The 27,336-nt window shown below is 37.6% G+C and overlaps 5 protein-coding genes across 5 annotated transcripts; 4 read left to right on the forward strand and 1 right to left on the reverse strand.

Moving 5' to 3' along the window:
• Positions 1-5,987: 5,987 nt before the first annotated feature.
• On the forward strand, positions 5,988-6,953 carry LOC128504344 (olfactory receptor 6N1-like). The gene has a single exon (XM_053474378.1). The coding sequence runs from the start codon at positions 5,988-5,990 to the stop codon at positions 6,951-6,953; it is 966 nt and encodes a 321-aa protein (XP_053330353.1).
• A 2,756-nt stretch (positions 6,954-9,709) lies between these two features.
• Positions 9,710-10,675, forward strand: LOC128504345 (olfactory receptor 6N1-like). The gene has a single exon (XM_053474379.1). It carries the CDS (start codon positions 9,710-9,712, stop codon positions 10,673-10,675), a length of 966 nt encoding a protein of 321 aa, XP_053330354.1.
• Positions 10,676-12,486: 1,811 nt separating this feature from the next.
• Positions 12,487-13,422, forward strand: LOC128504346 (olfactory receptor 8H1-like). The gene has a single exon (XM_053474380.1). The coding sequence runs from the start codon at positions 12,487-12,489 to the stop codon at positions 13,420-13,422; it is 936 nt and encodes a 311-aa protein (XP_053330355.1).
• A 1,828-nt stretch (positions 13,423-15,250) lies between these two features.
• LOC128504347 (vomeronasal type-2 receptor 26-like) lies at positions 15,251-19,728 on the forward strand. Its single transcript, XM_053474381.1, has 5 exons — positions 15,251-15,254; positions 16,105-16,349; positions 17,963-18,184; positions 18,534-18,657; positions 18,809-19,728. The coding sequence occupies exons 1-5, from the start codon at positions 15,251-15,253 to the stop codon at positions 19,726-19,728; spliced, it is 1,515 nt and encodes a 504-aa protein (XP_053330356.1).
• Positions 19,729-22,250: 2,522 nt separating this feature from the next.
• LOC128504348 (vomeronasal type-2 receptor 26-like) lies at positions 22,251-27,129 on the reverse strand. Its single transcript, XM_053474382.1, has 7 exons — positions 26,885-27,129; positions 26,298-26,589; positions 25,233-26,036; positions 25,014-25,044; positions 24,557-24,741; positions 23,641-23,764; positions 22,251-23,146 (listed from the first exon to the last, which is right to left on the reverse strand). Exons 1-7 carry the CDS (start codon positions 27,127-27,129, stop codon positions 22,251-22,253), a joined length of 2,577 nt encoding a protein of 858 aa, XP_053330357.1.
• Between the last annotated feature and the right edge of the window lie 207 nt (positions 27,130-27,336).

Here is a 27,336-nt window from a genome sequence, read left to right on the forward strand (position 1 = left end):
GTGTTTGGCTGCAAGTAGTAGTGGACGTGTGCGTAAGAGGGATCGCATTTTTACTGGCAGGGTGAATTCTTGTTCAGTAAACTGGGAATTGTTAATGACAAATTTTGTATACATTTATATGTGTGTAAGTGCAATTTCATCACAAAAAAGTCACAGTACTTTATTAACCAAAAACAGGAAAATAAATTGCACTCGGTCCTTCAGGGCATCCAGCCCCTTCTTTCTTTTCTCCTCAATCCTGCCCCTGAGTCTGTGCTTCTCTTAGCAATTTGAGCCTCATGGTGAGCTGTAGTTTTTGCTGCCTGTGTTACCATGGTAACATGCAAAACCACATAGGGCAGAATCCTGGTGGTCAGACAGCTCAGTGAAGTGCAGAGGCAGGGAGCAGAGCAGTGTAAGCTCAATTGCTCCACTGCCTCTGTAAAGCGACATATTTCTAATTTATCCGTCCCTTTCGTCCCCTACGCAATCTGTGTAGGAAAACAAAGGCTCTTAGTCATGGTTTCACCAATTTATTGCTAAGGTTTCATTTTAAAACTCGTTTATGGTGGCAAACAGACTCAGTGTCAGGCTGAACTTTGGCCCACATGGGCTAAAAGCATTTTTTTTTGTTGTTAATTCTTTGTTAGTTTCTGGTTTCTGCCAAAATTCAGAAAAGCAATGTTAGAAAAGAAAAAAAAATAACTTGAATTGTAGGCAAATCTTCTATACAAACCAGCAAGTAATGGGTTAAACGCTGTCTGTCCAGCAGGGTGGACTGATAGCAGGTGATGGTCATTAGGCTGAATTAAGAGCCTGGATAGCAGGGTGAGGAGAGGTGTTTGTTACATTCTTGGTGCTTTTTCACAAATATAACTCTTTTTTGCCACTAAAAACTTTTAATTTAATATATAGAAACTTAGAATTTGCTGGCAGATCGGCCCCCCTCTGGCCCTCTGTCTAGTCTGTCCGTTCCTCCTGCTGTAAAGACTCAAAACTTAATCAGTCCTTAGTAATCAGAATGTTGCATACAGGAATCAGAACTAGTTCTGGAGAATGTGGCAGATCCGCTTGAAATGTCATTATTTTGGTTAAATGGACGCGTGTAATGTCTCAGATAGCATTGCCAAAGAAGAAGGAATCTTTAGATCCCCCCCATGCATTTACAAGGGGGAGCACTGCCTAAATTTCATATGCATTAAAGCGCTTATTAGTTACTATAATGACAGGGTGGTAGATAAGTGGAACAGCCTCCCAGCAGAAGTAGTAGAGGTTAACACAGTAAGGGATTTTAGGCATGCATGGGACAGGAATCAATATAGAATCTTGAAAAAAAATGATTAAAACAGCCTTTAAAGTAAGATTCTAATGTATCATGTATAAGTAACATTGTTAAATATTCTTCAGATGGCCTCATTTTTTTTCTGTAAATATTGTGTTAACGCAGTTACGTTTACAAACAAAGCGTCTTCTATGTCATAAACCATACAAATAATACTTTAAATAAATAAATTTTTTATGTAATATAGACGTTACCTCTGACAGCAAAGCACTTCCATTATATCTTCCTTGTAGTCGTCACAATGAAGTGTCTCTAAATCTCAATAATAAATAGTTTTTAAATCCTCTTAGGCGATCGATCCCTAAAGAGTTTTGGAAGAAATAAATAATTCTGATTTAATGGTATTTTACCCTGGGGGATATGCGTACCTTTTTTTTTTATCCTAGCGAAAAAAAGTATATATTCTTCTAAATATAAGATATAAAATTTAAAAAAAAAAAAATGTTTTATTGTAGTAACGCCAAAAATTTACGTAGCGCTTCTTACAATACATAGATTCAAGGGGTATGACAAGACTAGAATTGACAGACTAAGACAAACCGATACATTAGGTGGAGAGGCTGGGCTTGCAGGCTTACAATCTTGAGGGGATGGGGTGAGGACAAACAGGTAGTGGCCTACAAATATGAGGTGAGCGCTGGGACATTGTATTTTTAGGGGTTAGTACTGGAGAAAAGGTTAGAAGGCGGTGGTCAGAAAGAGGGAAGGGAGAAATGGAGAAACCCAGATCAAGTGAGTGTCCCTCACTGTGTGTAGGGGACTTAGTCCACTGAGAGAGACAGGGACAGGAGTTTGGAGCTAGCAGAGTTGTTAGATATGTCAAAAGGAATATTAAAATCACCCATAATAAGACAAGGGGGTATTAGAAGAGAGGAAGAAGGGGTGCCAGGCTACAAAGTGGGCAAAGAACTGCGAGGTAGGACATGGAGGGCAACATATAACCGCAGGTTGAAGAGAAAGTGGAGAGAAGAGGTTGATCATGTGAACCTCAAAGGAACAGAATGAGAGTGAGTGAGGGCTTGGTGTATGCTGGAACGTGCAATGAGGAGATAGGATGCCTCCACCACCCTCAGGCCTTGGAGTATGGCTGAAGTGTAGTCCTCCGAAGAGTGCAGCAGAGGCGGTAGTATCATAGGAGGGGATCCCGGTTTCAGTTAGTGCTTGGAGGTTAAAGGCATGGGAGGCAAATAGGTCATGTATACAAGTGAGTTTGTTGCATACTGAGCGGGCATTCCACAGGGCACAGTTGAAGACAGGAGGGAGTTTATGGTTGGAGATGATAGGAATAAGATTGGTTAGGTTGCTCATGTTGGTTGAGTTCAGTTGGGTGGTTAGAATAGAAGTAATCCACGTTTGTCCCTAGTGTTTAGAAGATGCATTGCATCCTACCTTGAACACATTCTTTAAACTCTCCCTTACCAGGGCAGAGCAGGGTTTGAGGGAGAGAACAGACACAGGTTGGGGCCCGTGCGCCTCCAAAGGGTTTTTTTCATACCCTGAAGACTTTTAAACCCGAGAATTGAATGAGAAGTTACGGGGTATATTTTGGCCACTATACCCCCTGGTTTAATGAATTACTTCAAAACACACGGGGCAAAAGAAGCGAGGGCAATCATCATCGTTGACAATATTTATGCAAAACAGCCAGGCCAGGCAAAGGGGCAGATGCATATATGGGGAATTTAACCATCCATTTGCAAGAGGGAAACCACATAAATGTAAAGGAACCTGTCAGCTGTCAGCTGTCAGTATGTATATGATAGCTGGAGTGTCCACTTTAATTGTGAAAAAGAAAACGGGATAATTTGGTTAATTCAGTTACCTTTTAACTTCCTGTTTATAAAACATTTTAAACCCAGAGAGATTAAATGGCAAAGAAAAATCTGTGTCCTCAAACATTTCTCCTTTGTTTACAAATATTTCAAAACAAGTGCTCCAATTTACTAATTAAGTGGGAATGTGTACAGTATCTATAAGAACACCTGGCTCCATCTTCTGAGAGTTTTTTTTTTTGTTTTTGTTTTTTTTCTCTGCGGTCCCCATAGAATACACACCAGCTACATATAGACATGGACCTCCTGATGTCGGGAGGGGTTCCTATTGCGGAAAAAAAACAGAAAGCAAAGCTATAAATCTCAAGCAATAAGAAGAGTTTATTACAATATTCAAGCTCTTCTATGACAGGTTAGTTATAATTTGTCTATTTTATTTGGATGTTGGGTTCTTCTAGCTATTCTTTACGTATGTTGTCTTAACATTCAACATCTGTCTCATAGGTTTTGGTAATAGACAGATTCCGAGTGTTGGTTGGAGTCCTTTTTATATTAGCATAGAATTAATCAAAGATTTGGTAAAACTCTGGAGCAATAGTGAAATAGACAAAGAATTCTGAAGATTTTGTGATTCTGTTGTGATCTACTTGGTTTGGTTGACTTTTGTCGATCTCATGCCAGAGATAGGCAAAGTGTCCGTACAAGGACACGAGTGTCTGTGGCAAGGGTTGAGAAGGTCCATAGAACTTCATTAAATTGTCCACCACAGACCCAATAAATGTCCACCATGAGCAATGTAGATGCTTACCTCCTGTCTCATGCAGGCTTAGCTTTCCTCACTGTATTAACCTCTACCACTTTTTTTGGAGGACAATTCTGCTAATCTACCCTCCGAGTAAAGAAATACTTTTTTGAAATAGTCCTAAGCCTCTAATTATAGATGGTGACCTCTCTTCCTGGTTGGAAACTAACCATCTCAGCACTTAGGATAATGCCTTCAAAGGTTATTATCCCATCTCCGACCTTTCCTCCAAGCTACATACATATAGTAATCGACATATTCTAGATGTTCTAAATTTGAACCAGTAATTACTCTTTTTTTTTTTTTTATCTTTTTCTGATGATTGTTCAACACTGAACATTATTTCTCCAGTATTGCCTTTGCACCTTTTATTATTCCTTTTGTCTCAGTCTTGACAGCTCATTTCGTCCGGGTTTAATTATCTGTGAATTTTAGAATTACAAGAATGATAAATCCAGAACAGTAAATGTTTAATTTATTTCAGAAAAAAATATAAAAAATTGTGCAGTATTTCTTTTGTCCCTCTCTCCCTCTCTCAGTTCTAATTTTTCTCTCTCCCCCCCCCCTCTATTTTCCCAACCTACTCCCCGTGTTTTTAGATATCATAAATTGCAACATTTTCTACCCATAATGTATCTGAAAGTATAGCACATTTTGCTTACTCTATCAAGATAATTAGAAATTTGTTATGAGGGGCAGTTAGAGACATTTAGTTTATTTTTTTTTGGGGGGGGGGCTTTGCATATATCATAGTGAAAGCACATTAATATAATATATATAATATATAATGTGTTTATCAACATGCAAAAAAACAAATTTCTAATGTAATTTGAGCATCTTACACTAGGGACATACATCATGTGTATGTCACGTTTAAAAAGCTAATTAAACATGACTGCTATTGGTATTAGTCAAAATGAGAGATTGGGTGAACATTAATCAAGACTCACTAAATATTTAGTGTGTTTTTATGAATCACATTTATTGTTGTATAAATACATTTTAAACCCGCTACATATAAGCCATTTGTTCTCGCTCTGTTACCTTAGCCCAATCTACTAGAGAAACAGTTACTCCTTACCTATGGAGGAACAGACTTCATTAGACTTGCCTTAAAGCATCAGCTCAGTGTGGTGTTTGAGCCGGGACAGTCACCCAAAATATCACATGACTGACCACAATGGCGGCCTCCAGGTCTGCAAATAAAGAATGTTTTTGCTATGTTGGAGAAAACATGTTTGGAATATACAGATCATTACCTTCCATGTAATGTTCATATAACTGGCCAAGTTGGGATGTTTCTGAATGCCTAACATTTGTTGTTCATGACCTAATTCTCCTATTATTTCATGAAATTGTAAAATGTATGACAAAATATTTCTATGACACTACCTACTGTGCACAATAAAAGACACAATGTGATACTTGGTAAGAAAAATAATATTCAATAAAACAGAATACTCACCAATGTTAATAAATCTGGATTTTTCATTTTTTCACAGATTTTTTAAAAAATGAGGACCCGCATCAATCAAACATGCGATAGACCGTAGTAGTTCAAGACATTGATGGATTTTTGGAAAAATAAAACCCAATATATTTATCTGATCAGGAGAACATTCAGAATTTTACACCGGATATAATCCAGCAAAATTTATATTTTCTGGAAAGCCAACGCTTCATTCAACAGTGTGAATGAAAAAATATAGAACATTGTTCAGGCTTTGCACATAAATAATCTTGAAAGCATCATTAACTGCACAAGTAGTGTTTCCTACAAATTGTGATAAAAATATAGTGAATTCAAATTTAAAATATGCATATAATTGTAATGCAGAATGTTTGATCCACGATGATTATTTCCTAAGGACCGGAAACCAATATTATCTATCAGGTCAGTGACCTCTGAGCATCTTTGACTGTTTTTGGCCAAATGTCATATGTTTTGCCACATATATACAGTCTATACAGACATAGCTAGTGGAGAATTCTGAATTTGGGACAAATATACTGTTAATTTGAATTTGAAGACATGGTGTATGATAAAAATTAAGGAAACCATAGACAAGGCTTTTTTTGGAGGCCGAGTGCAATGTATATCAATCATTCTATTGAGGGCTTTATTATAGTAGGATTTACTAATATGAATCAGTATCATAAAATATTATTCACCCCGGTGGTTTTTCTCTACATTTTTATTGTCCTCTGTAACGCTGTCACATCATTTGCCATCTTTTATGAACCTCGACTCCACACGCCAATGTACTTTCTGATTGGAGTATTGTCAGTCATTGAGATACTTATTGTCACAACAGGGTACCCTAATTTGTTTGCCATTGTTTTAGTAGGAAACTCATATATATCGTTCAACAACTGTCTTTTACAAATGTATGTATTCCATTCGCTTCTAATTACAGAAAATTGCTTGTTGAACGTTATGGCCTATGATCGCTACCTGGCCATTGGAAATCCGCTTAGGTACCACTCCATCATGACTTTCAAATTCTGCAAGATCTTAATTTTTGGATGTTGGGTGTTTGGCTTTGCAACACCATTAGGTCTCCTAATTTTAGTCTCTAGGATGCCATTTTGTGGGCCTAATGAAATCCGCCATCTTGTTTGTGATTCTTCCCCCCTCCTAACCTTATCGTGTGCAAACAACACTCTTAATGTGATTGTTGACTTAATTATTAGCTCCTTCACACTCATCTTGACCTTCGTTTCTGTGGTAATAACTTACATCAGAATTTTAGTTCGAATAATGAAAATGAAAACAACAGAGGAACGCAAAAAGGCATTTTCCATATGTGCATCTCACCTCATAATGGCCGTCGTTTTCTACGGAAGTGTGGCGTTTATGTACGTGCAGCTGCAAATCAACTACTCTACAGAATATGACTTGGCTACGGCTATCCATCATTTTGTGTTGGCTCCTTTCTTTACGCCTCTCATCTATGGTTTTCGAAGCAGAGAAATGAGGAATTTCATCATTAAATGCACTCGGCAAAAGAGAAGATTTAGTAGAAATGTTCGTATTTCTAGTGTACTGAGAAGCTAGTAACGACCGACAGAATACCTTATTGTCATGATTGTGACTGGATGGAATGTCTTTGTCAAGTGTCTGTCTCAACATCTGTAGCAACATTCTGCTTACCGTGGGCATGTTCATCATCATTTTATTGTTACTGGTGAAAAGTTAATTTTTCAGGGACATGGCCAACATGGTGAAGGGAGTTTAGGTCTCCCATGAGGATGTTCTTTACGATTATTTAAAATGTTCAGCAAATCTAAACATCTGAATTTAGAGTTCCTGATGAATAATAAAGAGATGTTGCTCAATGAACCATGTCTTATAGAATCATTGCTACATTTATTCATATTCCTAAAGATTGTTTCTATGATTTGTTCTACCTAAGGGTTTTTTTTGTATTCTAGAATACCAAAAAATTTCACAAATAGTGCCTTGTTTAGAACATATAGAGAGTGTGAATTGCACAAAATAACGAGTTGGAAGATGGAAGATCGGCTCCCGCTGTCTTAAATGAGAATGTTACTGAGCATGTGCAGTAAGTATGCACGAGGCAGGTACACTTCCTGGTTTCAGTAGAGGCAGCTGGGGGAGGAGTTAAATAAGACGGACTTCTCATTTTCTAACTACAATATCTAAAGAATGCCGCCATTGATTTGTATGCGGTAAAATGGACACCAACATACATAAAATATATATAACCTAACCTGTGTCATGTTATCATTCATCTGTGATGAGAGCAAATTACAATAAAAGTATTCATTTTATCATTAATAAAAATATTTTTTTATTTTATATATTTAATATTTGATTAGGAATATTGTATCATGTAATGCAGAGATAAATCCAAATTACATTCCACATGTCTGGATTGCTTGTTGCATAGTTTCTACAAAACAATACCTAGTACTCCCATTAAAGACGTTAATATGAGGCCTGCTTAGCATGGTACACCTGATGCCATCTCTAGAGATCATTTCTAAAGCCATTTTCTCCCTAGAGGGTACGTTAAAACTATTAAATAGCTTGTGAGTAATTAGTCTTCAGCTTTAAGGTGTGCTGGTATGTCGAAGATGGGCTTGTCGGGCTCCTGGAAAGGAAAGCGTAAGTCCTAGAGATCTAACTAGTTACTAAGTAAATTCTTAATGCGAAAGAGTTCCATGAGAAATGTTAAAGAGAGAGATGGCTTTTGTGGGTCAATGCTATAAAGTGGAAGGGGCTTCTATTCATTTACATTAAAGGGAACTTCATAGTATATAGATCATTTTATCCTAAATACTATACAATAACATCTTCATCAGATGTGCAAAGAGGGCATAAGAGTTAATGCTGCATGCAGTAGACCTGTTTCAACAGTTACTTATACGTAGTCCTGTTACATTTTGGTATAACTTACACTTTTCTGAGGTGCATATTAATGTTTCTATTGATACTTCTGTGGGTTGACCTTGGAATAGTTTGCCAAGTGACTTAAACTTGGAGCCCAGCTCATAGAGAGCAGATGCTTGTTTGGTTAAGAACTTAATCTAATTTTTATAGCAGGACACCACCTACCATTCTGTACCTCCTCCTGTAGGACATTTCTTTGCCCCCCTAGTTCTATGAGTTATGCCCACAATTCTTACCCTATCCCAAGATGTTAAGCTAGATAAGGTTTTCATTCCCCAAGGCCTCTATTTCTGGTGGCCCCAAAAAGTACCTAGTCTGATAAATGTCCCATGAATGTAGCATCCAATGGGAAAAACTCATCCATATCATTACAATGAACATCAGAATTGTTTCTGAAGTACTTGATCTTCTTGTCCTTATTCAATCTGAAGAGTTTACAGAGAAAATAAGACAGTCTACAACAGGACAATAACAGACGTTTCCTTCTAATAATTACATGAAAATATGAAATTTGAACCAGGCGAACCTACAAATGTAGCAAGATTAAGCCAATATATCTAGACCAAAAAAGGTTTAGTGGCTTGACTTTAATACAGCTTAATATAAAATGGGGTCAAATTGAAGACATGATTCCCACTGCTTTGCAAAGACCCGTCTCGCAATCTCCATTCCAGTTCATCCCAAAGGTGTTCAATGGGGTTGAGATCCGTGCGGCTGGTCAAGTTCTTCCACGCAAAACTCATCCAACCGTGTCTTTATGGACCTTGCTTTGTGCACTGGGGCACAGTCATAAAAGGGCCTTCCCCAAACTGTTCCCACAAAGTTGGAAGTATAGCATTATCCAAAATGTCTTGATATGCTTGGTAAGATTACCCTTTACTGGAACTTAGGGGCCCAAACCCTGAAAAACAGCACTAGACTATTATCCCTCCTATGACCAAAGTTTGCAGTAGGCGCTATACATCCTAAGGTGGCATCCTATGACAGGTCTATGCTTAAAGTCATTGAGCTCTTCGGTATGACCCATTCTAACGCCAATGTTTGTCTATGAGATGGCTGCCTTTGTGCTTGATTTCATACACCAGTTAGCAATGCATGTGGCTTAAACACCTACACTCAATAATTAAGAGGGGTGTCTTTTTGCATATTTTTGATAAAATATAAAAGAATGTAGATCTTTTTCATTTGATATTAAAATGTATTTCCTTTTAATCTTTCAGAGCTATTTAGAATACCACCATTCACTCATGTTCTGCAAAGTAAAGTGAAAGACTGAGTGATCAACCAGCTATATGAGATCCAGCTTTGTTGACTGAATAATTCTGGTGTTAAATTTGTTTAACCATCTCTTCTCAAGAATTGATGTGTATCATTCTAAACTTCTTATTCTTAATCAAATGGATCTTAACAAAACTGTCACCGAATTCGTCATCCTGGGATTCTCTAACCTTGGACAATATCGGCCTGTTGCCTTCACACTCATGTTTATGATTTATATAATGATTATTGCTGGAAATGTGTCAATATCTGTGCTGATAATTATTGACAGATGCCTACACATGCCAATGTACTATTTTATATGTATGTTGTCTGTCCTTGCGATATGCAACACAGCTGTCACCATACCTAGTATGTTGGTCATTATCTGGAAGGGCAGATCTCACATCTCGTTTAACAAATGTATAATGCAAGTGTACCTCTTCCATTCATTTGGTATAACTGAGAATTACTTACTTAACGTAATGGCTTATGACCGTTTTGTTGCTATCTGTAATCCGCTTAGATACCACACCACCATGACGCCAAGCCACTGCAAGGTTTTAGTATCGTGCTGTTGGCTTCTGGGGTTTTTAAGCCCCATCACCTCAATAGCCTCGCTGTCTCAGTTGCCTTTTTGTGGTCCTAATGAAATAAATCACCTCTTCTGTGACTCTTCACCCCTTCAGAACCTTGCCTGCATAGACAACGATGTTGTTTTAATTGTTGACTTTGTCATAAACTTGTGCTTGATCACTTCCACGTTTCTCTTTGTACTTATAACTTACGTTCAAATAATACTGAACATAATGAAAATAAGATGTAAGAAAGGTAGGAGAAAGACCTTTTCAACGTGCGCATCCCATCTCGCAGTTGTACTCCTCTTTTATGGAAGTGTTGGTTTTATGTACATTAGGCCAAAAAAGAATTTTACATCAGAATATGATAAGTTGGTGGCCATCAATTATTCTGTACTTACGCCATTGTTTAATGTTATCATCTACAGTCTGCGGAACAAAGAAATTAAGATTGCATTGAAAAAAATCTTTAAGACCAAGGTATTTTTCAATAGAATCGTGCAGAGTTCCACCACTAAATTCACGTAGATTTGGTTCCAATCCTGGTCAAAATTCTGTGCAAGCTGTTGAAGGGGTTGTATCATGTAACAAATAATAAAAGCATATAATTATTGGCTCCAGCTTTGTAATTTGTCACGGCGTGCGCCTGAGAAATGCTTTTGCGCAGGAAAAAAAAGGGCTGTCATGTTAGGATTCTTTGAAGGCCTCCTGAAATGCCCGTTGAGTAGAGACTTACATTGCCGGTATCAAGAAAATGTTAAGCTGTATATTAAAAGTAATGTAATATTTTGTGAATGGGTGGTAGATAAAATGGAACAGCCACCTATCAGAAGTTGGTTGTAGGGATAGGCATATGGCTGCCGAATCTAAGACGAGACCAAGAGCTGGTTGAGGTTTGAGTCTTTACAGCAGGAGGAACGGGCACACTAGATGGGGGAAATGGGTCTAATCTGCTGGCATGTTTTTATGTCAATGTTATCGCAAAGCTGTAAAATGACAGAATAATGTGTAGGTTTATCTTTAATTTGAAGAACAGGGGAACTGGGAACGCAAGAGCATCAGACCTCACCTTCGGTATTTTACAATGGACCGTAAACCTCACCACCAAAAACATAGACAATTCGCAGGATGTCCAAAGAACGCTCAACCAAAATGACGTGATTTACAGGATGCAAAAAATGATCAAGTCTAATAAGAGGTGATGTGATGGACGGATCTAAACCAGGGTTGTCAAACTCCAGGCCTCGACGGCCAGAACAGATTGGAACCGATTAAATTACTCATGTTTCAAGCGAGGATTTACCATGTCTGTGGCCCTCGGGGCCCTCGGGCCTGGAGTTTGACCCCACTAACCAAAATATATAAACTGATTAAGCGAAGTATCCGAAGAAAGCCTGTTTCTAACACGGAAAAATGTCACTGTCCATAAAAAATGAATAAATAAAAAAAGCGGCTAGGAGGAAGTGAGCATGTTTTCTTTACGGAATGATGGATTTGGGAGATAAATGCAATACGAAAAAAAAAAAGGATTAAACAAGCCGCTAAAACGCTTATGCCGTGGCAAAATAAGTATGGTTTTCAAAGAAGCTATGACTTTCTAAGGCAGCTTGTACATTTTTATATGAAAAACAGTTTAATAAAGGTTTGCTTAACAACAATTATGTATTTTTACGTCTAGGGAAATCAAGTAATGAATTTTGCCTCGACCCTAAGGACTTAGTTATTAAAACAACATAGACCTATATGAAAGGTACGGTAATAAAGGCACTATATAAAGAGTTCACCTTGCGTAATTTCATTCCAGTCGTTACATACGTGAAAGAGTGTTTAGGTAAGAAGGATTTTGGCTACATTATACTTTTTAGGGGATAATTATTAATTCTACAATGTTACAATAATAGGAATATTTCATATAATTTATCATTTTGAATATTATAAATTAAAATATTTTATTATATATACTATACTATATATTTCATGCCATATATAATTTTTTATTAAATTACATTTAATTAAACCTTGAAGTAATCTAAGATATATAAAGCACAAAACAACTAATAAAGCCAAATGACACAAATCATATTTCTCGAACTCGAATTCTATTATAATTGGTGCAAATTTTAATGATTTTAATGAAGTGTGATTTTTTTTTTTCCCTGAAACATGTTCAATACTACTGGATCAAGGCATATGTATTCATTTATTAGATATAATTAACCTTTTTCAGTACAAACTCAAGTACTAAAAAGACATTGAGGGATTTTAGTAAACATTTCTTTTCAGAATTGAAAAAAAACATGATTGGTTATTTTGTTCTTGAATCGCATTTCAGGAAGCTAATGGGTCCAATGAACCACACATTACATGATGACTTTATATTAACTGGACTTTCAAGCCACCCAAAAATTAAGCTTGCCTTCTTTATAATGTTTTCTTTTGTCTACATGACTACGCTAACGGGAAATTCAGTCCTGATTGTACTCACAAGAGTTTTTCAAGAGCTCAATTCGCCAATGTACACCTTTCTGTTCAATCTCTCGCTCCTGGATATCTCATTCAGCTCCGTCACGGTCCCCAAGATGCTGGTTGGCTTCCTCGTAGAACGTAACTACATTTCCTTCAGAGGATGTTTCACTCAACTCTATTTTTTCCACTTCCTGGGGAGTGCGGAATGTTTTCTCTTGAGCATTATGGGATATGATCGATATGTGGCCATATGTCACCCGTTGCGCTACGTGCAAATTATGAGCAAAAAAACCTGCATAAAATTCGCCTCTGGCTGCTGGATAACTGGATTCCTTTATTCGCTCGTCCATACCTTCTTCACGGCCGGCTTATCATTTTGCGGGGCTAGAGAAGTGAACCATTTCTTGTGTGACATGCCGCCACTCCTAAAACTGTCTTGCACAGATACAAAAGTGAATGTGATCGTCATTTTGTCCTTGGGTGGACTTGCAGCTGGAGCTTCATTTTTATTGACCCTCGTCTCTTATATTTTTATAATGTCTGCAATTCTACAAATAAAGTCTACAAAGGGAAGGCAAAAGACGTTCTCTACGTGTGCCTCACATCTTACGGTGGTTTTAATCTTCTACGGAACGATTATTTTCATGTATCTTCGCCCGCAGTCAAGTTACTCCCTAGAACACGACAAGATCTTGTCCGTTTTTTACAATGTCATCACGCCGATGTTAAACCCACTCATTTACAGCCTAAGAAATAAAGATGTCCAATCGGCAGTGAGAAAATTTTTCAAAAAGAGCCAAATGGCTTAAAAAAAAATAAAATAGCTGTCATTTTCATATAGCTAGGGGCAGGAAATAACAAGGATAGGGCTTTAAAGCGCAGCCATGTTTATTGGATGCATATTAAACCATTTGAGTGGCTGTTCACATGGCAATAAAGGTAAGTAGGATAGGCATAAAACTATCCTGAATCTAAGACGAGATCAGGGACTGATTAAGATCTCATGTAAGAGTCTTACATTTGAAAAAAATGGGCCGACTAGATGGGTCAAATGGTTCTTATCTGCCATCGAATTCTTTGTTTCCACGTGCTGTCGGGCGTCAGCCCACCAGACTTTTGTTCTTAGTTTGTTTAATACCATCTTAATACATTCTATAAGGAAAGTTTTTATATTGTTCAGATGTCTTATACATATAGTTACTATCTACGTTACAAAATGAGATCATGTAATAAACAATACAAATTATAAATCTGTGTGTTTTTTGTTAAACCTTAAAACTATTGTATCAGCAAAGTTGTCACATGATCGTAAGTTCAAAGTGAAAGTGACTATGTATTGGAGGCTATAGGGCACATATAATAGATAATTCTATAAATCACACAAAGCTGAAAGTGATGACAGAGCTGTTGATAGAGAATTAGTGTGATGTATTTATACAAATAAATTCCATGAGAAAATGAATCTAATGACTTATAATGACCAGAACTTTCTGGATTCACCATTTGAAGACCATTCCATGCCATGATCTACAATTAGACTCTAATGGCAGTTTTCTCAATTGAGCCTCTGCGTAGAAGGGTCTCCATGGAATATGCACCAGCACAGACATTATAATAGTCACGCTAGGCTGACAATCTGGTTTCTGAAAGGTCCATCTTGACAAGGGTTGAGGTTGAAGGACATCAATGTATTTTCTGATGCATATATTAACTTTGTTCATCAGCAGGCTTCAAACCATGGTGTGCACATGCCATCTATGAACTACCGAACTCTAGACAAAGCTGAGAGATCTACCAAAGTAGGTTGACCTTGTACTTTATTTAGAAACATCCCCAACAACTGATTGACAAAACTTTTAATAGACATCTCCCCCAGTTAAGAAGCAGTCTGATTCCGAAACCAGAGAATAATTCTAAAATTCTAAAAAAAGTATGGCTATCTTACATTTCCTCAGCCCTGTGAATCTTGTTTTTGTCAACATATTACTTAAGCTATAACTCTAAACTCTTCTTTTACTTCCAAACCTCTAGGTAGAGGATCTATTCCCACATGCTTCAGAGACATCAGCTTCCAAAATACATTTACCATCAAGTTGGTATCAATGCACGTGGAAACAAAGAAAGTAAATAGCCATGACTTAAAATGCCAATAATAATTAAGAAATCCCATATGCTTTTGTAAATGTAATATTCTATGAAAGAACAAATTATACAGAGAAGAATCCGTACTTGTAAACAGTGTTGTTATAAAAGCTCACCCCTATGCAACGTCTTAAACATCTTTGTATCTTGTTAGAAGAGCTTCTCGTCATGCATGTTGCCTGAAGTTGACTCTTACCCAACATCCCATCCTAATCCAGCATCACTGATCGGCTAGTGATCAGAAGATGGGCAGTTGGTCTACCTACCCTCAGAAAAATACTCTTTGTTTTTGGATAACTATGGCAATTGTTGTGCCTGTCTATAGGTCTGTAGAAGTTATGGATAAGAGAAATATGTGTGTGTTAAACAGTGATATGACACCTTTGAGTTACTCCAGAGAAGGGGATATACTTGTCGGTGGTATACTCCAAATATGCTTCTTTTGTCAGGAAGGGGAAGCAGGTTTCTCAAAGCCACCACTTCCACCAAGTTGCAATGGGTAAGTGTCTTCCTCTTTGTTGAACGTCTATCAAACATGCATTATTATTTCCACGTCTGTTTTAAAACCATATATAGAGTATATATACTCTACAAGTTCTACAGAAATATTATTACATCTACTCATTGCCTACTTCTTCTGTCTGTAGTGAATTTTTTCTATGATGACCATTTTTTAAATGGGTTTTTGATTGTCGATTAGAGAGGAGCTTCTATAATGTGCATAGTATGAGAAACAAACTGTATCCTTTATTTTATTTTTGACCATTTCAAAGTTTTTGTCTTGGCTCGGCCTAGATAGCATCATTAAGCAGTGGTAACTGTGTATAACTCTTGATATCGGTCCAAGGGACATAGTATTTTAGCAGATCATCCAAACATCAAGTCTCGTGTTTTGAAGGTAGCACCTCTTTTTTTTGTGTTTTGGCAATTATCTCTATTGAATGTCCAACAATTTAGACCCAACAATTTCTGTATACAATAAATTATTTTTTGGTTTTTTTTTTATCTATTGAATTCAATTCTGGTGATAAATCCACTCTAAAGACATTATCGATCTTAGTTGAGTGTTGTGTGACGACCTAGTGCCTTAGTGTTCCATAAGCAAATAGAAACGCAGAACTTGACGGTAGATATAAACCATTTGCCCCATGTAGTCTGCCCATTTCTTCCTTAAGCCATCCTCTGTCTTGTGTTAGCATTGCAGTTTATTGCTTGTTTGTGTTCTTGCGGTGGGAGTTGAGTAATACGTTTTTCTTAATTTGTCATGAAACATTTATTAATGCAAAAGTTCTACTTCCACAGTCTGTCACTTAATTACCTACGTCACTTGCTAACATTCATCTATGCAGTCGAGGAAATCAACAACAGTAGTCTGCTCTTGCCGAACGTCACCGTGGGATTCCAGATCTACGATGCTTGTACCAATGAACTAATAGCATTGAAGAGCACGATGAATATACTATCGGGTTCTAATGAGCCAATTCCTAATTACACGTGTCAAAGCAAGAGCATGGTGTCGGCTTTCATCGGACATTTTCTGCCCTCAGTTACAAAAGCCGTTGCGAGTCTGACCCAAGTATATAGGTATCCTCAGGTGAGAATATCAAAGCTATGAGTTGATGCCTATCCATTGGTCTTGACTTGTTTGGTAATATATTATACTGTATGTATAGCCCTTAGGTATAAAGTTTACTGGAGCTATCCGTGAACCAAAACGCAGGAGATTTTTTGGGCCCTTTACGTTCTATTTGCTTAGTTTTGCATTGCACCAGAATACCCTTGTTCTTGTCATTCATCCATGGTCAATTCACATAAATAAAACACAACTTTCAAAGAGTACATAAGACCAATAAGTCTGATTTTCTGTACCATTTTATACAACCCTTGATCAAGGCAATGTGACAGAGCCAGGGATACAGCATGGCCAGAAACGAGGAAATAAAGTTGGTTGGTAATGAGAATAGACCTTTGGAAACATTATGGATTTTTTTCTGGGGATTTTCTGGGAAATGAATTGAATTTTATTTTAATCTGGTAATTAACATATGCACAATCCTTATTAACTTTCTTCCATCTATAGATAAGCTATGGACCCATGGATCTATCTACTGATGAATGGATCCAGTTCCCTTCCTTGTATCGAACTGTTCCAAATGATCTTTCACAACTCATTGCCGTGATTCACCTTCTGGCACGCTTTGGGTGGACATGGGTGGGCATTATCATTTCGGAAGACAGAAGCGTTCAACTCGCCCACGAGGATATACAGAGGGTTATACGCAGCAGTGGGATATGTGTAGCTTTTCAAGAGGTTATAATGTCCTCATCAACAGTCACAGAAAAAGTTCTTGCCAAGACTATCAAAGTGATAAAACATTCTTCTGTCAATGTAATTGTTGTATCTTGCGACATGTTTGAGTTTATGACTCTATTGGCGTACCTTAGCAATGAGAGAGTGCTTGGGAAAGTCTGGATATATTCAATGACTACAACATTTAGTAACAAGAATACTTTCGACCACTTTATACATCTGATCAATGGCTCACTGTTGATACACTTACACAAGAATAATGTTCCTGGGTTTAAAGATTTTCTGTACAGAACGAGTCGATCTACAGTGCCTCGTAACATTTTTCTTGAGTTATTTTGGAATATTACTTTTCAAAACGTTCCTCCAAATAATCATTCAAGCATAATGTGGAGAGACTTTTTAGTCCGTAATGGAGAAGGTCACGCGACTTACAGCATCTACCTAGCAATATATGTTCTTGCACATGCCATGCATAATAATATGTACTTAAGGGTTCCGGAAACAGAGAAATTTCAGGTTATTATAAGACACGTAGGGCTGTTTTGTTTTGTTTGATTATTTTGTAGACTTCATGCAAAATCTACAAAATGAGACACCATTGACCAGTTGATGTCACCAACTGTCTCATAGTTGAACATCAAATGGCTAGGCCCACTCACTACCCCAGGCCCTAAACCGAAAATAGCTAAGAGGTATTTCGCCTCTTCTGAAATCAACTTCTTCTCCGTTGCAAAAGGTAATCACGCTCCTTCTCCTCACAAGGAGAGGGCTGCAGCCCCGCAGTGGCATCCCGGTGGTAGGATAACAGCCAACAATATGGCCGATGATGTGCGTTGAATGTTTTTTCAGTATATTTTTGTATTCTGCATGTTTCGTTCATTATCTGTTATTTTCAGATAAATGATTACATGGAAAATACTCACATTAGAGCACCCGATGGAGAAGTTATATTCAGCTATGAGAAAGGAGACCCTCACGGCCGGTTTGATATAGTGAACTGGGTAGTATTTGAAGATGGATTGCTTCTCAAAAACCTAGTGGGTCATTTTTTCTCGTTGACTCCTGAACAACTTCTAATTAACAAAAGCGTTGTAATTTGGCATCCAGATTTTACACAGGTAATTCTGATAGTTTTAATCCTAAATAATCAATATATTTCAGTGTTATAGGACATTGGCCCATAAAGAGTAAGCCATTGACTATAGGACAGTCTTTTTATCTTATATAACTAAAACATTACCAGTGCCCCACTGATCATAAAAAATATATAAAACGTAAGATAAACAGCATTGTAGGCAGTATATTTGGAGCTTTTCAAGCGCTCCTTATGGAGGAAAAAAGAAAGGGAACATTTGTAGAATCTCCACAACCAACAATTGTGTTCAAGATGGGATAATCACTGCTTAGACCCTATATGTATATGTGTGTGTTTGGTAGTATATGAGATGATTGTACTTTTTCTTAAAGATTCCGAAATCTGTGTGCAGTGAGATCTGCCCCCTTGGATTCCGAAAGATGTTTCAGAATGAAAGACCCCACTGCTGCTATGACTGCATCCCATGTTCTGCAGGAGAAATAGCAAATGTGACCGGTATGGACAAAACAAACTACGTTCTAGTCGTTTTGGTGCCTTTCCAGATAAAGGCCAATAAAACCAACCATTGCCCCTTATTAAGCTGTAATAGCTTCTGTGTGGTGTCAGTTTCTTACAGGTATATATCTTTTTTTTTTTTTTTTTCAAGGAATGGATAATTGCATAAGGTGTCCAGAAGATGAATGGCCAAATCCATCGAGAACGCAATGCATAAAGCGACTGGTGGATTTCCTTTCATACGAAGACCACCTTGGGATAGTGTTCACGTGTTTATCTGCTTTACTCTGTACAATTACCACCGAAGTACTTTGGCTGTTTGTAAAGCACAGATGTTCTCCCATCGTGAAAGCCAACAATCGGAATCTTAGCTATGTCTTGCTTGTTTCAATAATGCTATCATTTCTCTGCTCTTTGTTGTTCATCGGCCGGCCTTGGGGCATCACCTGCCTCTTGAGGCAAGTTATGTTTGGCTGTATTTTCTCTGTTGTTATTTCTTCAGTCCTTGGTAAAACACTGACCGTGGTCCTTGCTTTTAACGCCTCGAAACCTGGAAGCAAGTTAAAGAAATGGTTGGGATCCAGGCTGTCGATCAGCTTAGTACTTTTCTCGTCATTAGGAGAATTTTTGATCTGCATTACTTGGTTGATAACTGCCCCGCCATTTGTTGAACATGATACAAAGACGACCACCGCTATGATCATCATACAATGTAATGAAGGGTCCATCGTAGCCTTATGCCTTGCAATGACATACATTGGTGCACTTGCCCTATTAAGCTTTATGGTCGCCTTTATGGCTCGGAAGTTGCCAGATACATTTAACGAGGCTCAGTACATTACGTTCAGCATGCTGGTGTTCCTCAGCGTCTGGATCACATTTATCCCCGCATATCTAAGCACCAAAGGCAAATACATGGTGGCTGTTGAGATATTTGCTATATTAGCATCTACTGCGGGAATACTTGGCTGCATCTTTATACCAAAATGTTACATCATATATTTTAAACCTGAACTCAACACCAAAAGACATTTAATGAAAATAAGAGCCAGAAGAAATGTAAGGAGATAAGTTTATCTCTTGTTAAATAAGATGCATTTATTTATAGTTGAGAAATAGAATCTATATAAAGTAGTCAATCCATATCACCTATCATCTACAAACCGCAAAATCAACAGTTCTTACCATACCATTGATGACATCGTGGCGGCCGCGACAGGATGTTATTAAGAGTTTTATATAGAAGGTAGTAAACTTGTTGTTCAGGTTTTCTGTCTAGAAATAAAATTACCAAGTTTGTTTGAGGAAAAACATAGTCATAGACCCCAACATTTTAGGTGCCCAAGTTGGGACACTTGTGTTTCGTTGTGTGGATAGAGGCAGTCGTCGAAGGTTGCTTGGTTGGTAATGTTTTCTTCGTTACTGAAATTAACCAAACATGCCAAGAATCACTGCCTATAGAATCCAGAGAGCTATCAAAATGTAAATTAGACTTGGGTGGCGGCAGAAAGTTCACTTTGGTGAACATCTGTCTCCATCACCTGTTGATCCTCTTAATGTAGCTAAAAATAGCGGCCGCAGCGACGAATAAACAAAGGTTTTCCTATTGCGAACATTCGTGTTTCGTTTCTTTGTCCAATGATGTGTTTGTGCATTATTCAGACAAAACGGTAAAATTTTACACAAACGTCGAATAATGTAAATCATTGCATGGTCCGCACTTGGTGAGGCGGTACCCGTTAATCTAGCACCACATCAAAATACATGACTTGGCAAAGCCTGCATGCGAAAAAAGAAACACTTAGTAGTAAAAGTATAGATTTATCAACTTATCTGCTGGTTCATCTCAAGGAATCGGTGGAAACTTGGTCTGCTCTCACTTTCCTCTATGTGTTTTTGCAATACAAGTCCAGACATTACGAAACATAACCATAGTCCAGAACCATTCAGATTTGGCCATGGCAGCTGAATCCTAACTCTCAGAGCAATCCACATATTTCTAATGAAGTATAATTTAGTCCTGCCTACTCTCTGTCCAGTTCAACCCACTACCTGTCCACTTGGACCCCTTTTCCCCCCGACCACCAGTGGCTAGCAAAGTCTCCCAATTACGCTAATATACAGAGATAGAGAATAACTAGAGGATGCTGTTTTATTAGTTGGAGAAATCATAAAATTCTGACAGGTTCCAGTTAGGGAGTTCTTTTACACTGATCGTCCATCAAGCTGAGATAATTGAGTGTGTGTCACCATTCCTACGTGGCTTCCTCCCATCACACTCGCACTGGAATGTGGCAGAGGTCAGCTCCAGACTGTGTGACCCTTAGAATCTGCCCCTTTACCCTGAGATTGGGGCAAAAACCCTGAGACTCGGGGTCAAACCCTGAGACTTCCAAGGTATGAGCATGCCCGTCGTCAAACTACATTATAAAGAAAACATGTGAAATGTAGCGGTGGAAGCAAAATCTTACAAAATTGTAAGATTCTCTACTGTACAAATATATTATAATAAAAGCAAATTTTATTTAAAAATGTCATACAGTAATTGTTTTGCCTTATACGCACTGGAAAAAGGAAACACACATATTAAGTCACATTTTGGGGGGAAAAATCTGCCATAATAATGTTGCATTATTTGTTAGCCAATAATATCACTAATAAGTAAGGCATATGTAACTAACCAGAAGTTTAAGAAATAATATTTTACAAAGTGACAGTAGTATTAATTCAGAAACCAGAATTGTTACAGGTATGAAAAAAGAAAAGATGTTACATGTAAAAACGTCAGTTGACCACTAGATAGCACCAAAGACCATAGAAAATAATTGAAACACTTAGAAACAAAGTATATATTTAACCCCAGCAGGTTTGCAAAATATTTAGGATTCCGTGCATTTTCCAATGTGTATTTATTATTATTTCCATTATTTTTCAATGCTGGTATATTACTCTAGGACCTATTCTGTTTTGCAGGTATTTTACCCCCTATAATGAGTTTGAAGCAGCTGATTGGCTAAAAAATATAAATTTTGTCCTTTACCAGAAATGTTTATCGCTTCCATCAGTTGAAATACAAATGATCTCTATCAAAAAAAGAACAGTTTTCACCTCTATGTCCCATCATTTGAGGACCATAATCAGACCCATCCAGCCCATCTAGTCTGCCAGTTTTTTACTACTGTAAAGACTCAAACCTTAATCAGTCGTTGGTCTTGTCTTTGATTCAGGAGCCATATGTCTATCCCATGAATATTTAAATTCCCTCACTGGTTTATGAATTAATGTAAATAAATTAAACTTAATTACATAATAGGCTGTCCATATATGACCCTCTAACACAAGTGCCCTTCTGTTTAGAAATAGTCTATTGTCTTTTTACTCAAAGAAAATAATTTTTAAGGGTTGTAAACAACAATGATACATTTATTGTGTAATTCCAAGGAAAACAGTGTTTTTTAATGGCATGCTTTGCTATGTCCAGTTCTATCTCATGGATACATAGATGGAAGATGTTGGCAGATCAGACCCATTGGGCACATATAGTCTTGCTGTTTTTCCTGCTGTAAAGATTCAAACCTTCATCAGTCCTCGGGTTATATTGTACAACCCTTCCATTGGGCTACGTGCTCTCGTTTTAACAACAAAATGTAGCATTTTGGTACAAATATGCATCCTAATATTCCAGCTGTGGAGGCCAAGATGGCAAATATCTCCACGGCTACCATGTATTTGCCTTTGGTGCTGAAGTATGTTGGAATGAAAGTGACCCAGACACAGCAGAAGACTATCATGCTGAACGTGATGTACTGAGCCTCGTTATACCGATCTGGAAGTTTTCGGGCAAAAAAAGCAACAAAGAAACTAAATAAAGCTAGGATGCCGATATAGAAAATTACTATACAGAAAGCAAGTATAGAGCCTTCGTTACACTGTAAAATCAGTTTATCGTTTGTACTCTTGGTGTCAAAGTCTATAAAAGGTGGAAAAGATATTAGCCAGGTTAGGCATATTAAGATTTCACCCGAGGTACAAAGGAGAAGAATGGCGTAAGACAACTTTGACCCAACACATCTCCTTAACTTGCTTCCTGGTTTTGTCGCATGAAAAGCAATGACAACAGTCACGGTTTTCCCCAGGATGGAAGAAATAACAATAGTGAAAATTATTCCAAAAGCAACTTGTCGAAGGAGGCAGGTCTCTGGGATGGGATGTCCGATGAATGACAGAGAACAGAGGAAAGAGAATGTGAGGGACACCAGGAGAATGTAGCTAAGGTTGCGATTATTGGCTTTGATAATTGGGGAGGTTCTATATTTTACAAAAAAGAACATCATGGCTAAACTAAGAACGGTTAATAAAACAGCAAAAGTTGTCAGTGTTTCTCCTAATGGTTCCTCAAAGGAAAGAAAATCGATAGTACGTTTGAGGCATAAATCCCTTGTAGGCTTTGACCAGTGGTCTTCCGGACACTTAATGCATTTCTCCATATCTGTAAATAAAAATAAAAAAAACAAATGTGGGACAGTCATTAGAATTAGCTGTGAATAAGGGGCCGTTCCCTATACTTCTACTTCTGATATCCCAAAAGCTTGTAAGAATTCTTCTTTTTCTATGTTGGCCCAAAAGCCTTACTAACTACGACCAAGGGCCATGCCCAAAATGAATTTTAATTCTGTGGTGACAGCGTAGACCTCCATTGGACTCTTTGTTAAGCTCTGCAACTGAACACCGCAAGGTGGCTTTTTGGGTAAAGGAGTGGATGTGGTACCGTCCCTGGTACTGCCCCCTCCAGCCTTTGGATCTGCCCAACTGCAGCCCTGACCTCTTTCCACCTGAGGCCACACACCCCAACACAGGTTATTTAGACACCTTTTATGTTGGGGGGGGTGACTTGGTATAACCTGCTATAGAATGAATCTGTATGAAGTTCTAGGTCCAGACTTTTAAACATATAATTTGCTAGTGAGAACATGCCAAGCAAACCTGTAAAACTTGCAATTTCCCCTTCAGAACAAAGAATGCAGTCAAAGCAACATGATTTCCTCCCAATTTGAAGGGTTTTTCTATGGCCGGGGGGACAGGGCTCACTGCATGTGGACTGCGGTGTCTAAAAGCAAACCAGAAGATCCAGAAGACAATTATTACGTGGCAGAGACAACTGCCCACAAACAGATATGTTTGACATCCACAAAAGCGGCTGAATTGCCAAAAAATACATTATTTAAAACATACTGTGAGTCTGGCTAGTTAAAGGAGCTGTTCCACTTACTCTGCTGAATTTCTCACTCTTGTACCTAAAGGCAATATTCGGGACATCATTTCTATTACTATTAAATGGACAAGCCCTTTACAGAAATAATCGAATCTCTTTGTAACCATCTGTTTCTAATATCCATCAGTATGGCATACTCTCTATTCCAGAGCTTGACTCACCAATGATGATAACAACCAATTGTTTTTAATATCCATCACTTTGGTATACTCAACAATCTAGAGCTTGACTAACCAATGGTGGTAACCATGTGTTTCTAATATCTAGTATCACTATGGTATACTCACAATCCCAGAGCTTAAAGCTATACATACTGTATGTAGTCAACCGACGGATATATGTTACAAAATAGAATCTGTAAAAGAACAAATGAACTTGGCAACCTGCATGTTTACTCTAAGAACCTAAGATCATTGAGTGACAACACCCTAACATCTCAGAGATTTATATTGCATTCCCTATAGGCCAAGGCTTTGATGCTACACATTGGAGAAAACCTGGTTTGTATCATGATACAATTAATGATGTGGGTATTGGGTAGGTTTCCGAAATATAACATCAGTTTTTAGCTACAAAATATTATTTGTTCCAATTTGTTCAACCTCAATTATGGAACAAAATACCAACCTGATTAAAATAGGGGTTCCAAACAATGGCTGAGTCGTTAATGAGTAGTTGTTGAGCAGCAGAAGACTTATATCTACCAACAAAGATGTTCCTAACTGTAAGATTTGAGTAAATTATCCAATTTAAAATGTCAAAATTTCCAGGAGCATCACCGTTGGCATCAAAGTAAACCTCTTCTCCTGAATCTGTTTTGAAATTAGTATTTTTCAGGAAATATTTTAGCTACAGAGAATAAAAATGGAGTTTTATCAACATAAAACCTCTTATAGTATACATTATAAACTTTGATTGTCTTCCAGTTATGAAATTGACAAACAAAATGTTAAATTGAAGGTGGACATTATTGTATTTAGTGATCTGATTTGGGGCTAGTTCCATAAAGAAACAATAACCCCCCAAAATACTTAATGATCGTATAGTTAATGATGAAATAGATGTTTTAATGTGTGGTCTTTACTGGTAAGCAACAGATGCAATTTTTGGTGCACCTAATACCATTCATGAGTGTTTACTGGTCTATGTTCCTCTTTAAAATGATTAACTTATTTTAATAACATAGATGTATTTTGTTTAGCTACAGCATGGGCTATCAAATGATCTACCGGCCTTTAGTCTTCACAAACATGAAGCTCAAATTATATTAGACTCTTGACTTTGGTTTGTAATAAGTACTTACCTTAGACCTTGTTTTAGATGACCATCCTTCAGAAGACGGTAGATCTTTTCTCTTACACATTTCGTGTAACGCGTGAGCTAACGAGTGCACAGCTGTATAGGTAGCATATGAAATACGATAGGTGTCTATCTCATCTTGTGCTATACGCTCTGTCCAAAAACCTTCCTTAGAACATTCTCTCCTAGCAACCTTATTCTCTTCATCAAACAGAAATTCCAAACATCCAACATTAAATGCTAAGAAGTATTGTAAAAAGATATTCTCTGTAGTATTCGACCATATCTCCTGACAAAGAAACTTCTTAAATCCTGGAATCTCTCCTCTGTGGAGAGATATTAATAAGGATCCGTTGAATGTATGAAGGTACTGCTTGAAGTTATAATCGGTTACAATATTTAAGGTCACTGAGGAGATCCAGACTTTACCCGGCAAGTTTTGATATAGTTTCTTTTCCAACAAACCTAAGAAATGGAGGGCACTACAATACAATATGATTACTCTGGCAGAAGAATTTTTAATCACATCAAAGGCTTGGAAGTTTTTCATTCCAAAAGCTAGAGATTGGGAGATGACATATTTGAAGGCAACACAGATTCCCGCCATTTCCAATCTGTTTTTAAGTTCTTCGCTAGTCTGATCATTGCTTCCATCATCCGATGCGATGATGCCAACCCAAGTCCAACCAAAATGGGTGAGCAGTTGAATTATGACGTTGAACTGAGAAAGCTCACTGGGAACAGTTCGATAAACAAACGGAATGTTGATGTGGTTACTCAAAACAGGATTTGGCGCACCATAACTTACCTGGATGAAGAAAATGAAAAAAATAGACATTTAATGATACAAAGTAATACGATTTGATAATACGTCTTGCATTCTTTAGAATTTGAGGGTCTTAAAGAATCCCATATAACATATCGTCCAAGATCAACCCATCAACCCGGTGGGCTCGTTTTTCCTTCATCAATAACTCACTTTATTTACTACATCTCTGTCAATCTTGTTAACAAATGGTCCCCCCCCCAAAAAAACAACATAAAATTGATGATAATAACCTCTTCATACCTGGGGGAATCCATATAGTTGTGTGAGTTCAGCCACCACGTTGGTTGTCGACGTTAAGAGGTGCCCGATGAAAGCGGCGGTCTTGGGCTTTCTATGGCAGATATAGTTGGGAGTTGGTTCTTGGTCCTCTGATAAGATACACAAAGTGCTCTTCAATGCTACAACATCACTAGAACATGCATCATAGATCCGGAACCCCAGGGTGACGTTGGGTAAAATATCGGAGTTGCTGTTGATTTCCTCAATTGCGTAAATAAAAGCGAGCAGGTGCCTCAGATAACGCAATGATGGCCTGGCAGAACAATACAAGGCAATCAAAATATGATCAAAATTAGTTTATTAAAACAAATTTATAAGACCATGATCTTGAAACAATTACTTTAAAAAATGATTTTATAGAATGTCTGTTAAATATTAGGCTGAGGTAGATTGAAAGGACAACCGATCTTCATTTTATTGCTGCCTTTTGCCGTATACATTCCAACAATTTCCTAATTAGTTTTCGAATTGCCATTTAATATATCATAATGAATCTAATGTACAGTTTGGGTAGATATTAAATGATGAGCGAAAGGATCATTACTTACGCAACACATACTGGTCCGTTTGGCTTACTTAAATAATTTTGCTTTTCCGCGCAAGCGATTAAAAATATTTGTAGGACTCCACCGATCACAATGTCTCCATGGCGTGAGTAAGTCATGAGTCTGTCTTCCTCAAAAGGTTTCAACACGCAGCACTGTCTGTCGCATACTGGGAGTGCATCTGAAAGCATCCGGAACGCTGGAAACTGAACTATTAACGTAAAGAAAGAGCAGGATGTAATTATCATGTTATCGGCTTTCATGTTCTTTCTTATCAAGGATGTCTTTGAGTCCTTCCTATGGCATGCAGATCTTAAATGGTGTTATGTAGTTGATACGAGTCCTTATAAACCTTCATTGTTTTTCATTATAATTATTGCCTGGTGTACAGCTGGGACATTTGGTTTCTAATTTTGTGGATTTTGTTGTGTTATGATGATGTGTTTTATCATGAT

The sequence above is a fragment of the Spea bombifrons genome, chromosome 9 (genome assembly GCF_027358695.1).
Source record: "Spea bombifrons isolate aSpeBom1 chromosome 9, aSpeBom1.2.pri, whole genome shotgun sequence".
Classification (NCBI taxonomy): Eukaryota; Metazoa; Chordata; class Amphibia; order Anura; family Pelobatidae; genus Spea; species Spea bombifrons.

Bases quoted from the DNA above. Each gene is read 5' to 3' on its own strand.
- LOC128504344 (XM_053474378.1), top strand. From the start codon at position 5,988: ATGTATATCAATCATTCTATTGAGGGCTTTATTATAGTAGGATTTACT.
- LOC128504345 (XM_053474379.1), top strand. From the start codon at position 9,710: ATGGATCTTAACAAAACTGTCACCGAATTCGTCATCCTGGGATTCTCT.
- LOC128504346 (XM_053474380.1), top strand. From the start codon at position 12,487: ATGGGTCCAATGAACCACACATTACATGATGACTTTATATTAACTGGA.
- LOC128504347 (XM_053474381.1), top strand. The intron at 16,350-17,962 runs GTGAGAATATCA...TGTTATTTTCAG, and splicing joins AAGTATATAGGTATCCTCAG to ATAAATGATTACATGGAAAA. The intron at 18,185-18,533 runs GTAATTCTGATA...TTTTTCTTAAAG, and splicing joins GGCATCCAGATTTTACACAG to ATTCCGAAATCTGTGTGCAG.
- LOC128504348 (XM_053474382.1), bottom strand. From the start codon at position 27,129: ATGATAATTACATCCTGCTCTTTCTTTACGTTAATAGTTCAGTTTCCA. The intron at 26,590-26,884 runs GTAAGTAATGAT...TTGTTCTGCCAG, and splicing joins AACGGACCAGTATGTGTTGC to GCCATCATTGCGTTATCTGA. The intron at 26,037-26,297 runs GTATGAAGAGGT...TTCTTCATCCAG, and splicing joins AACTATATGGATTCCCCCAG to GTAAGTTATGGTGCGCCAAA.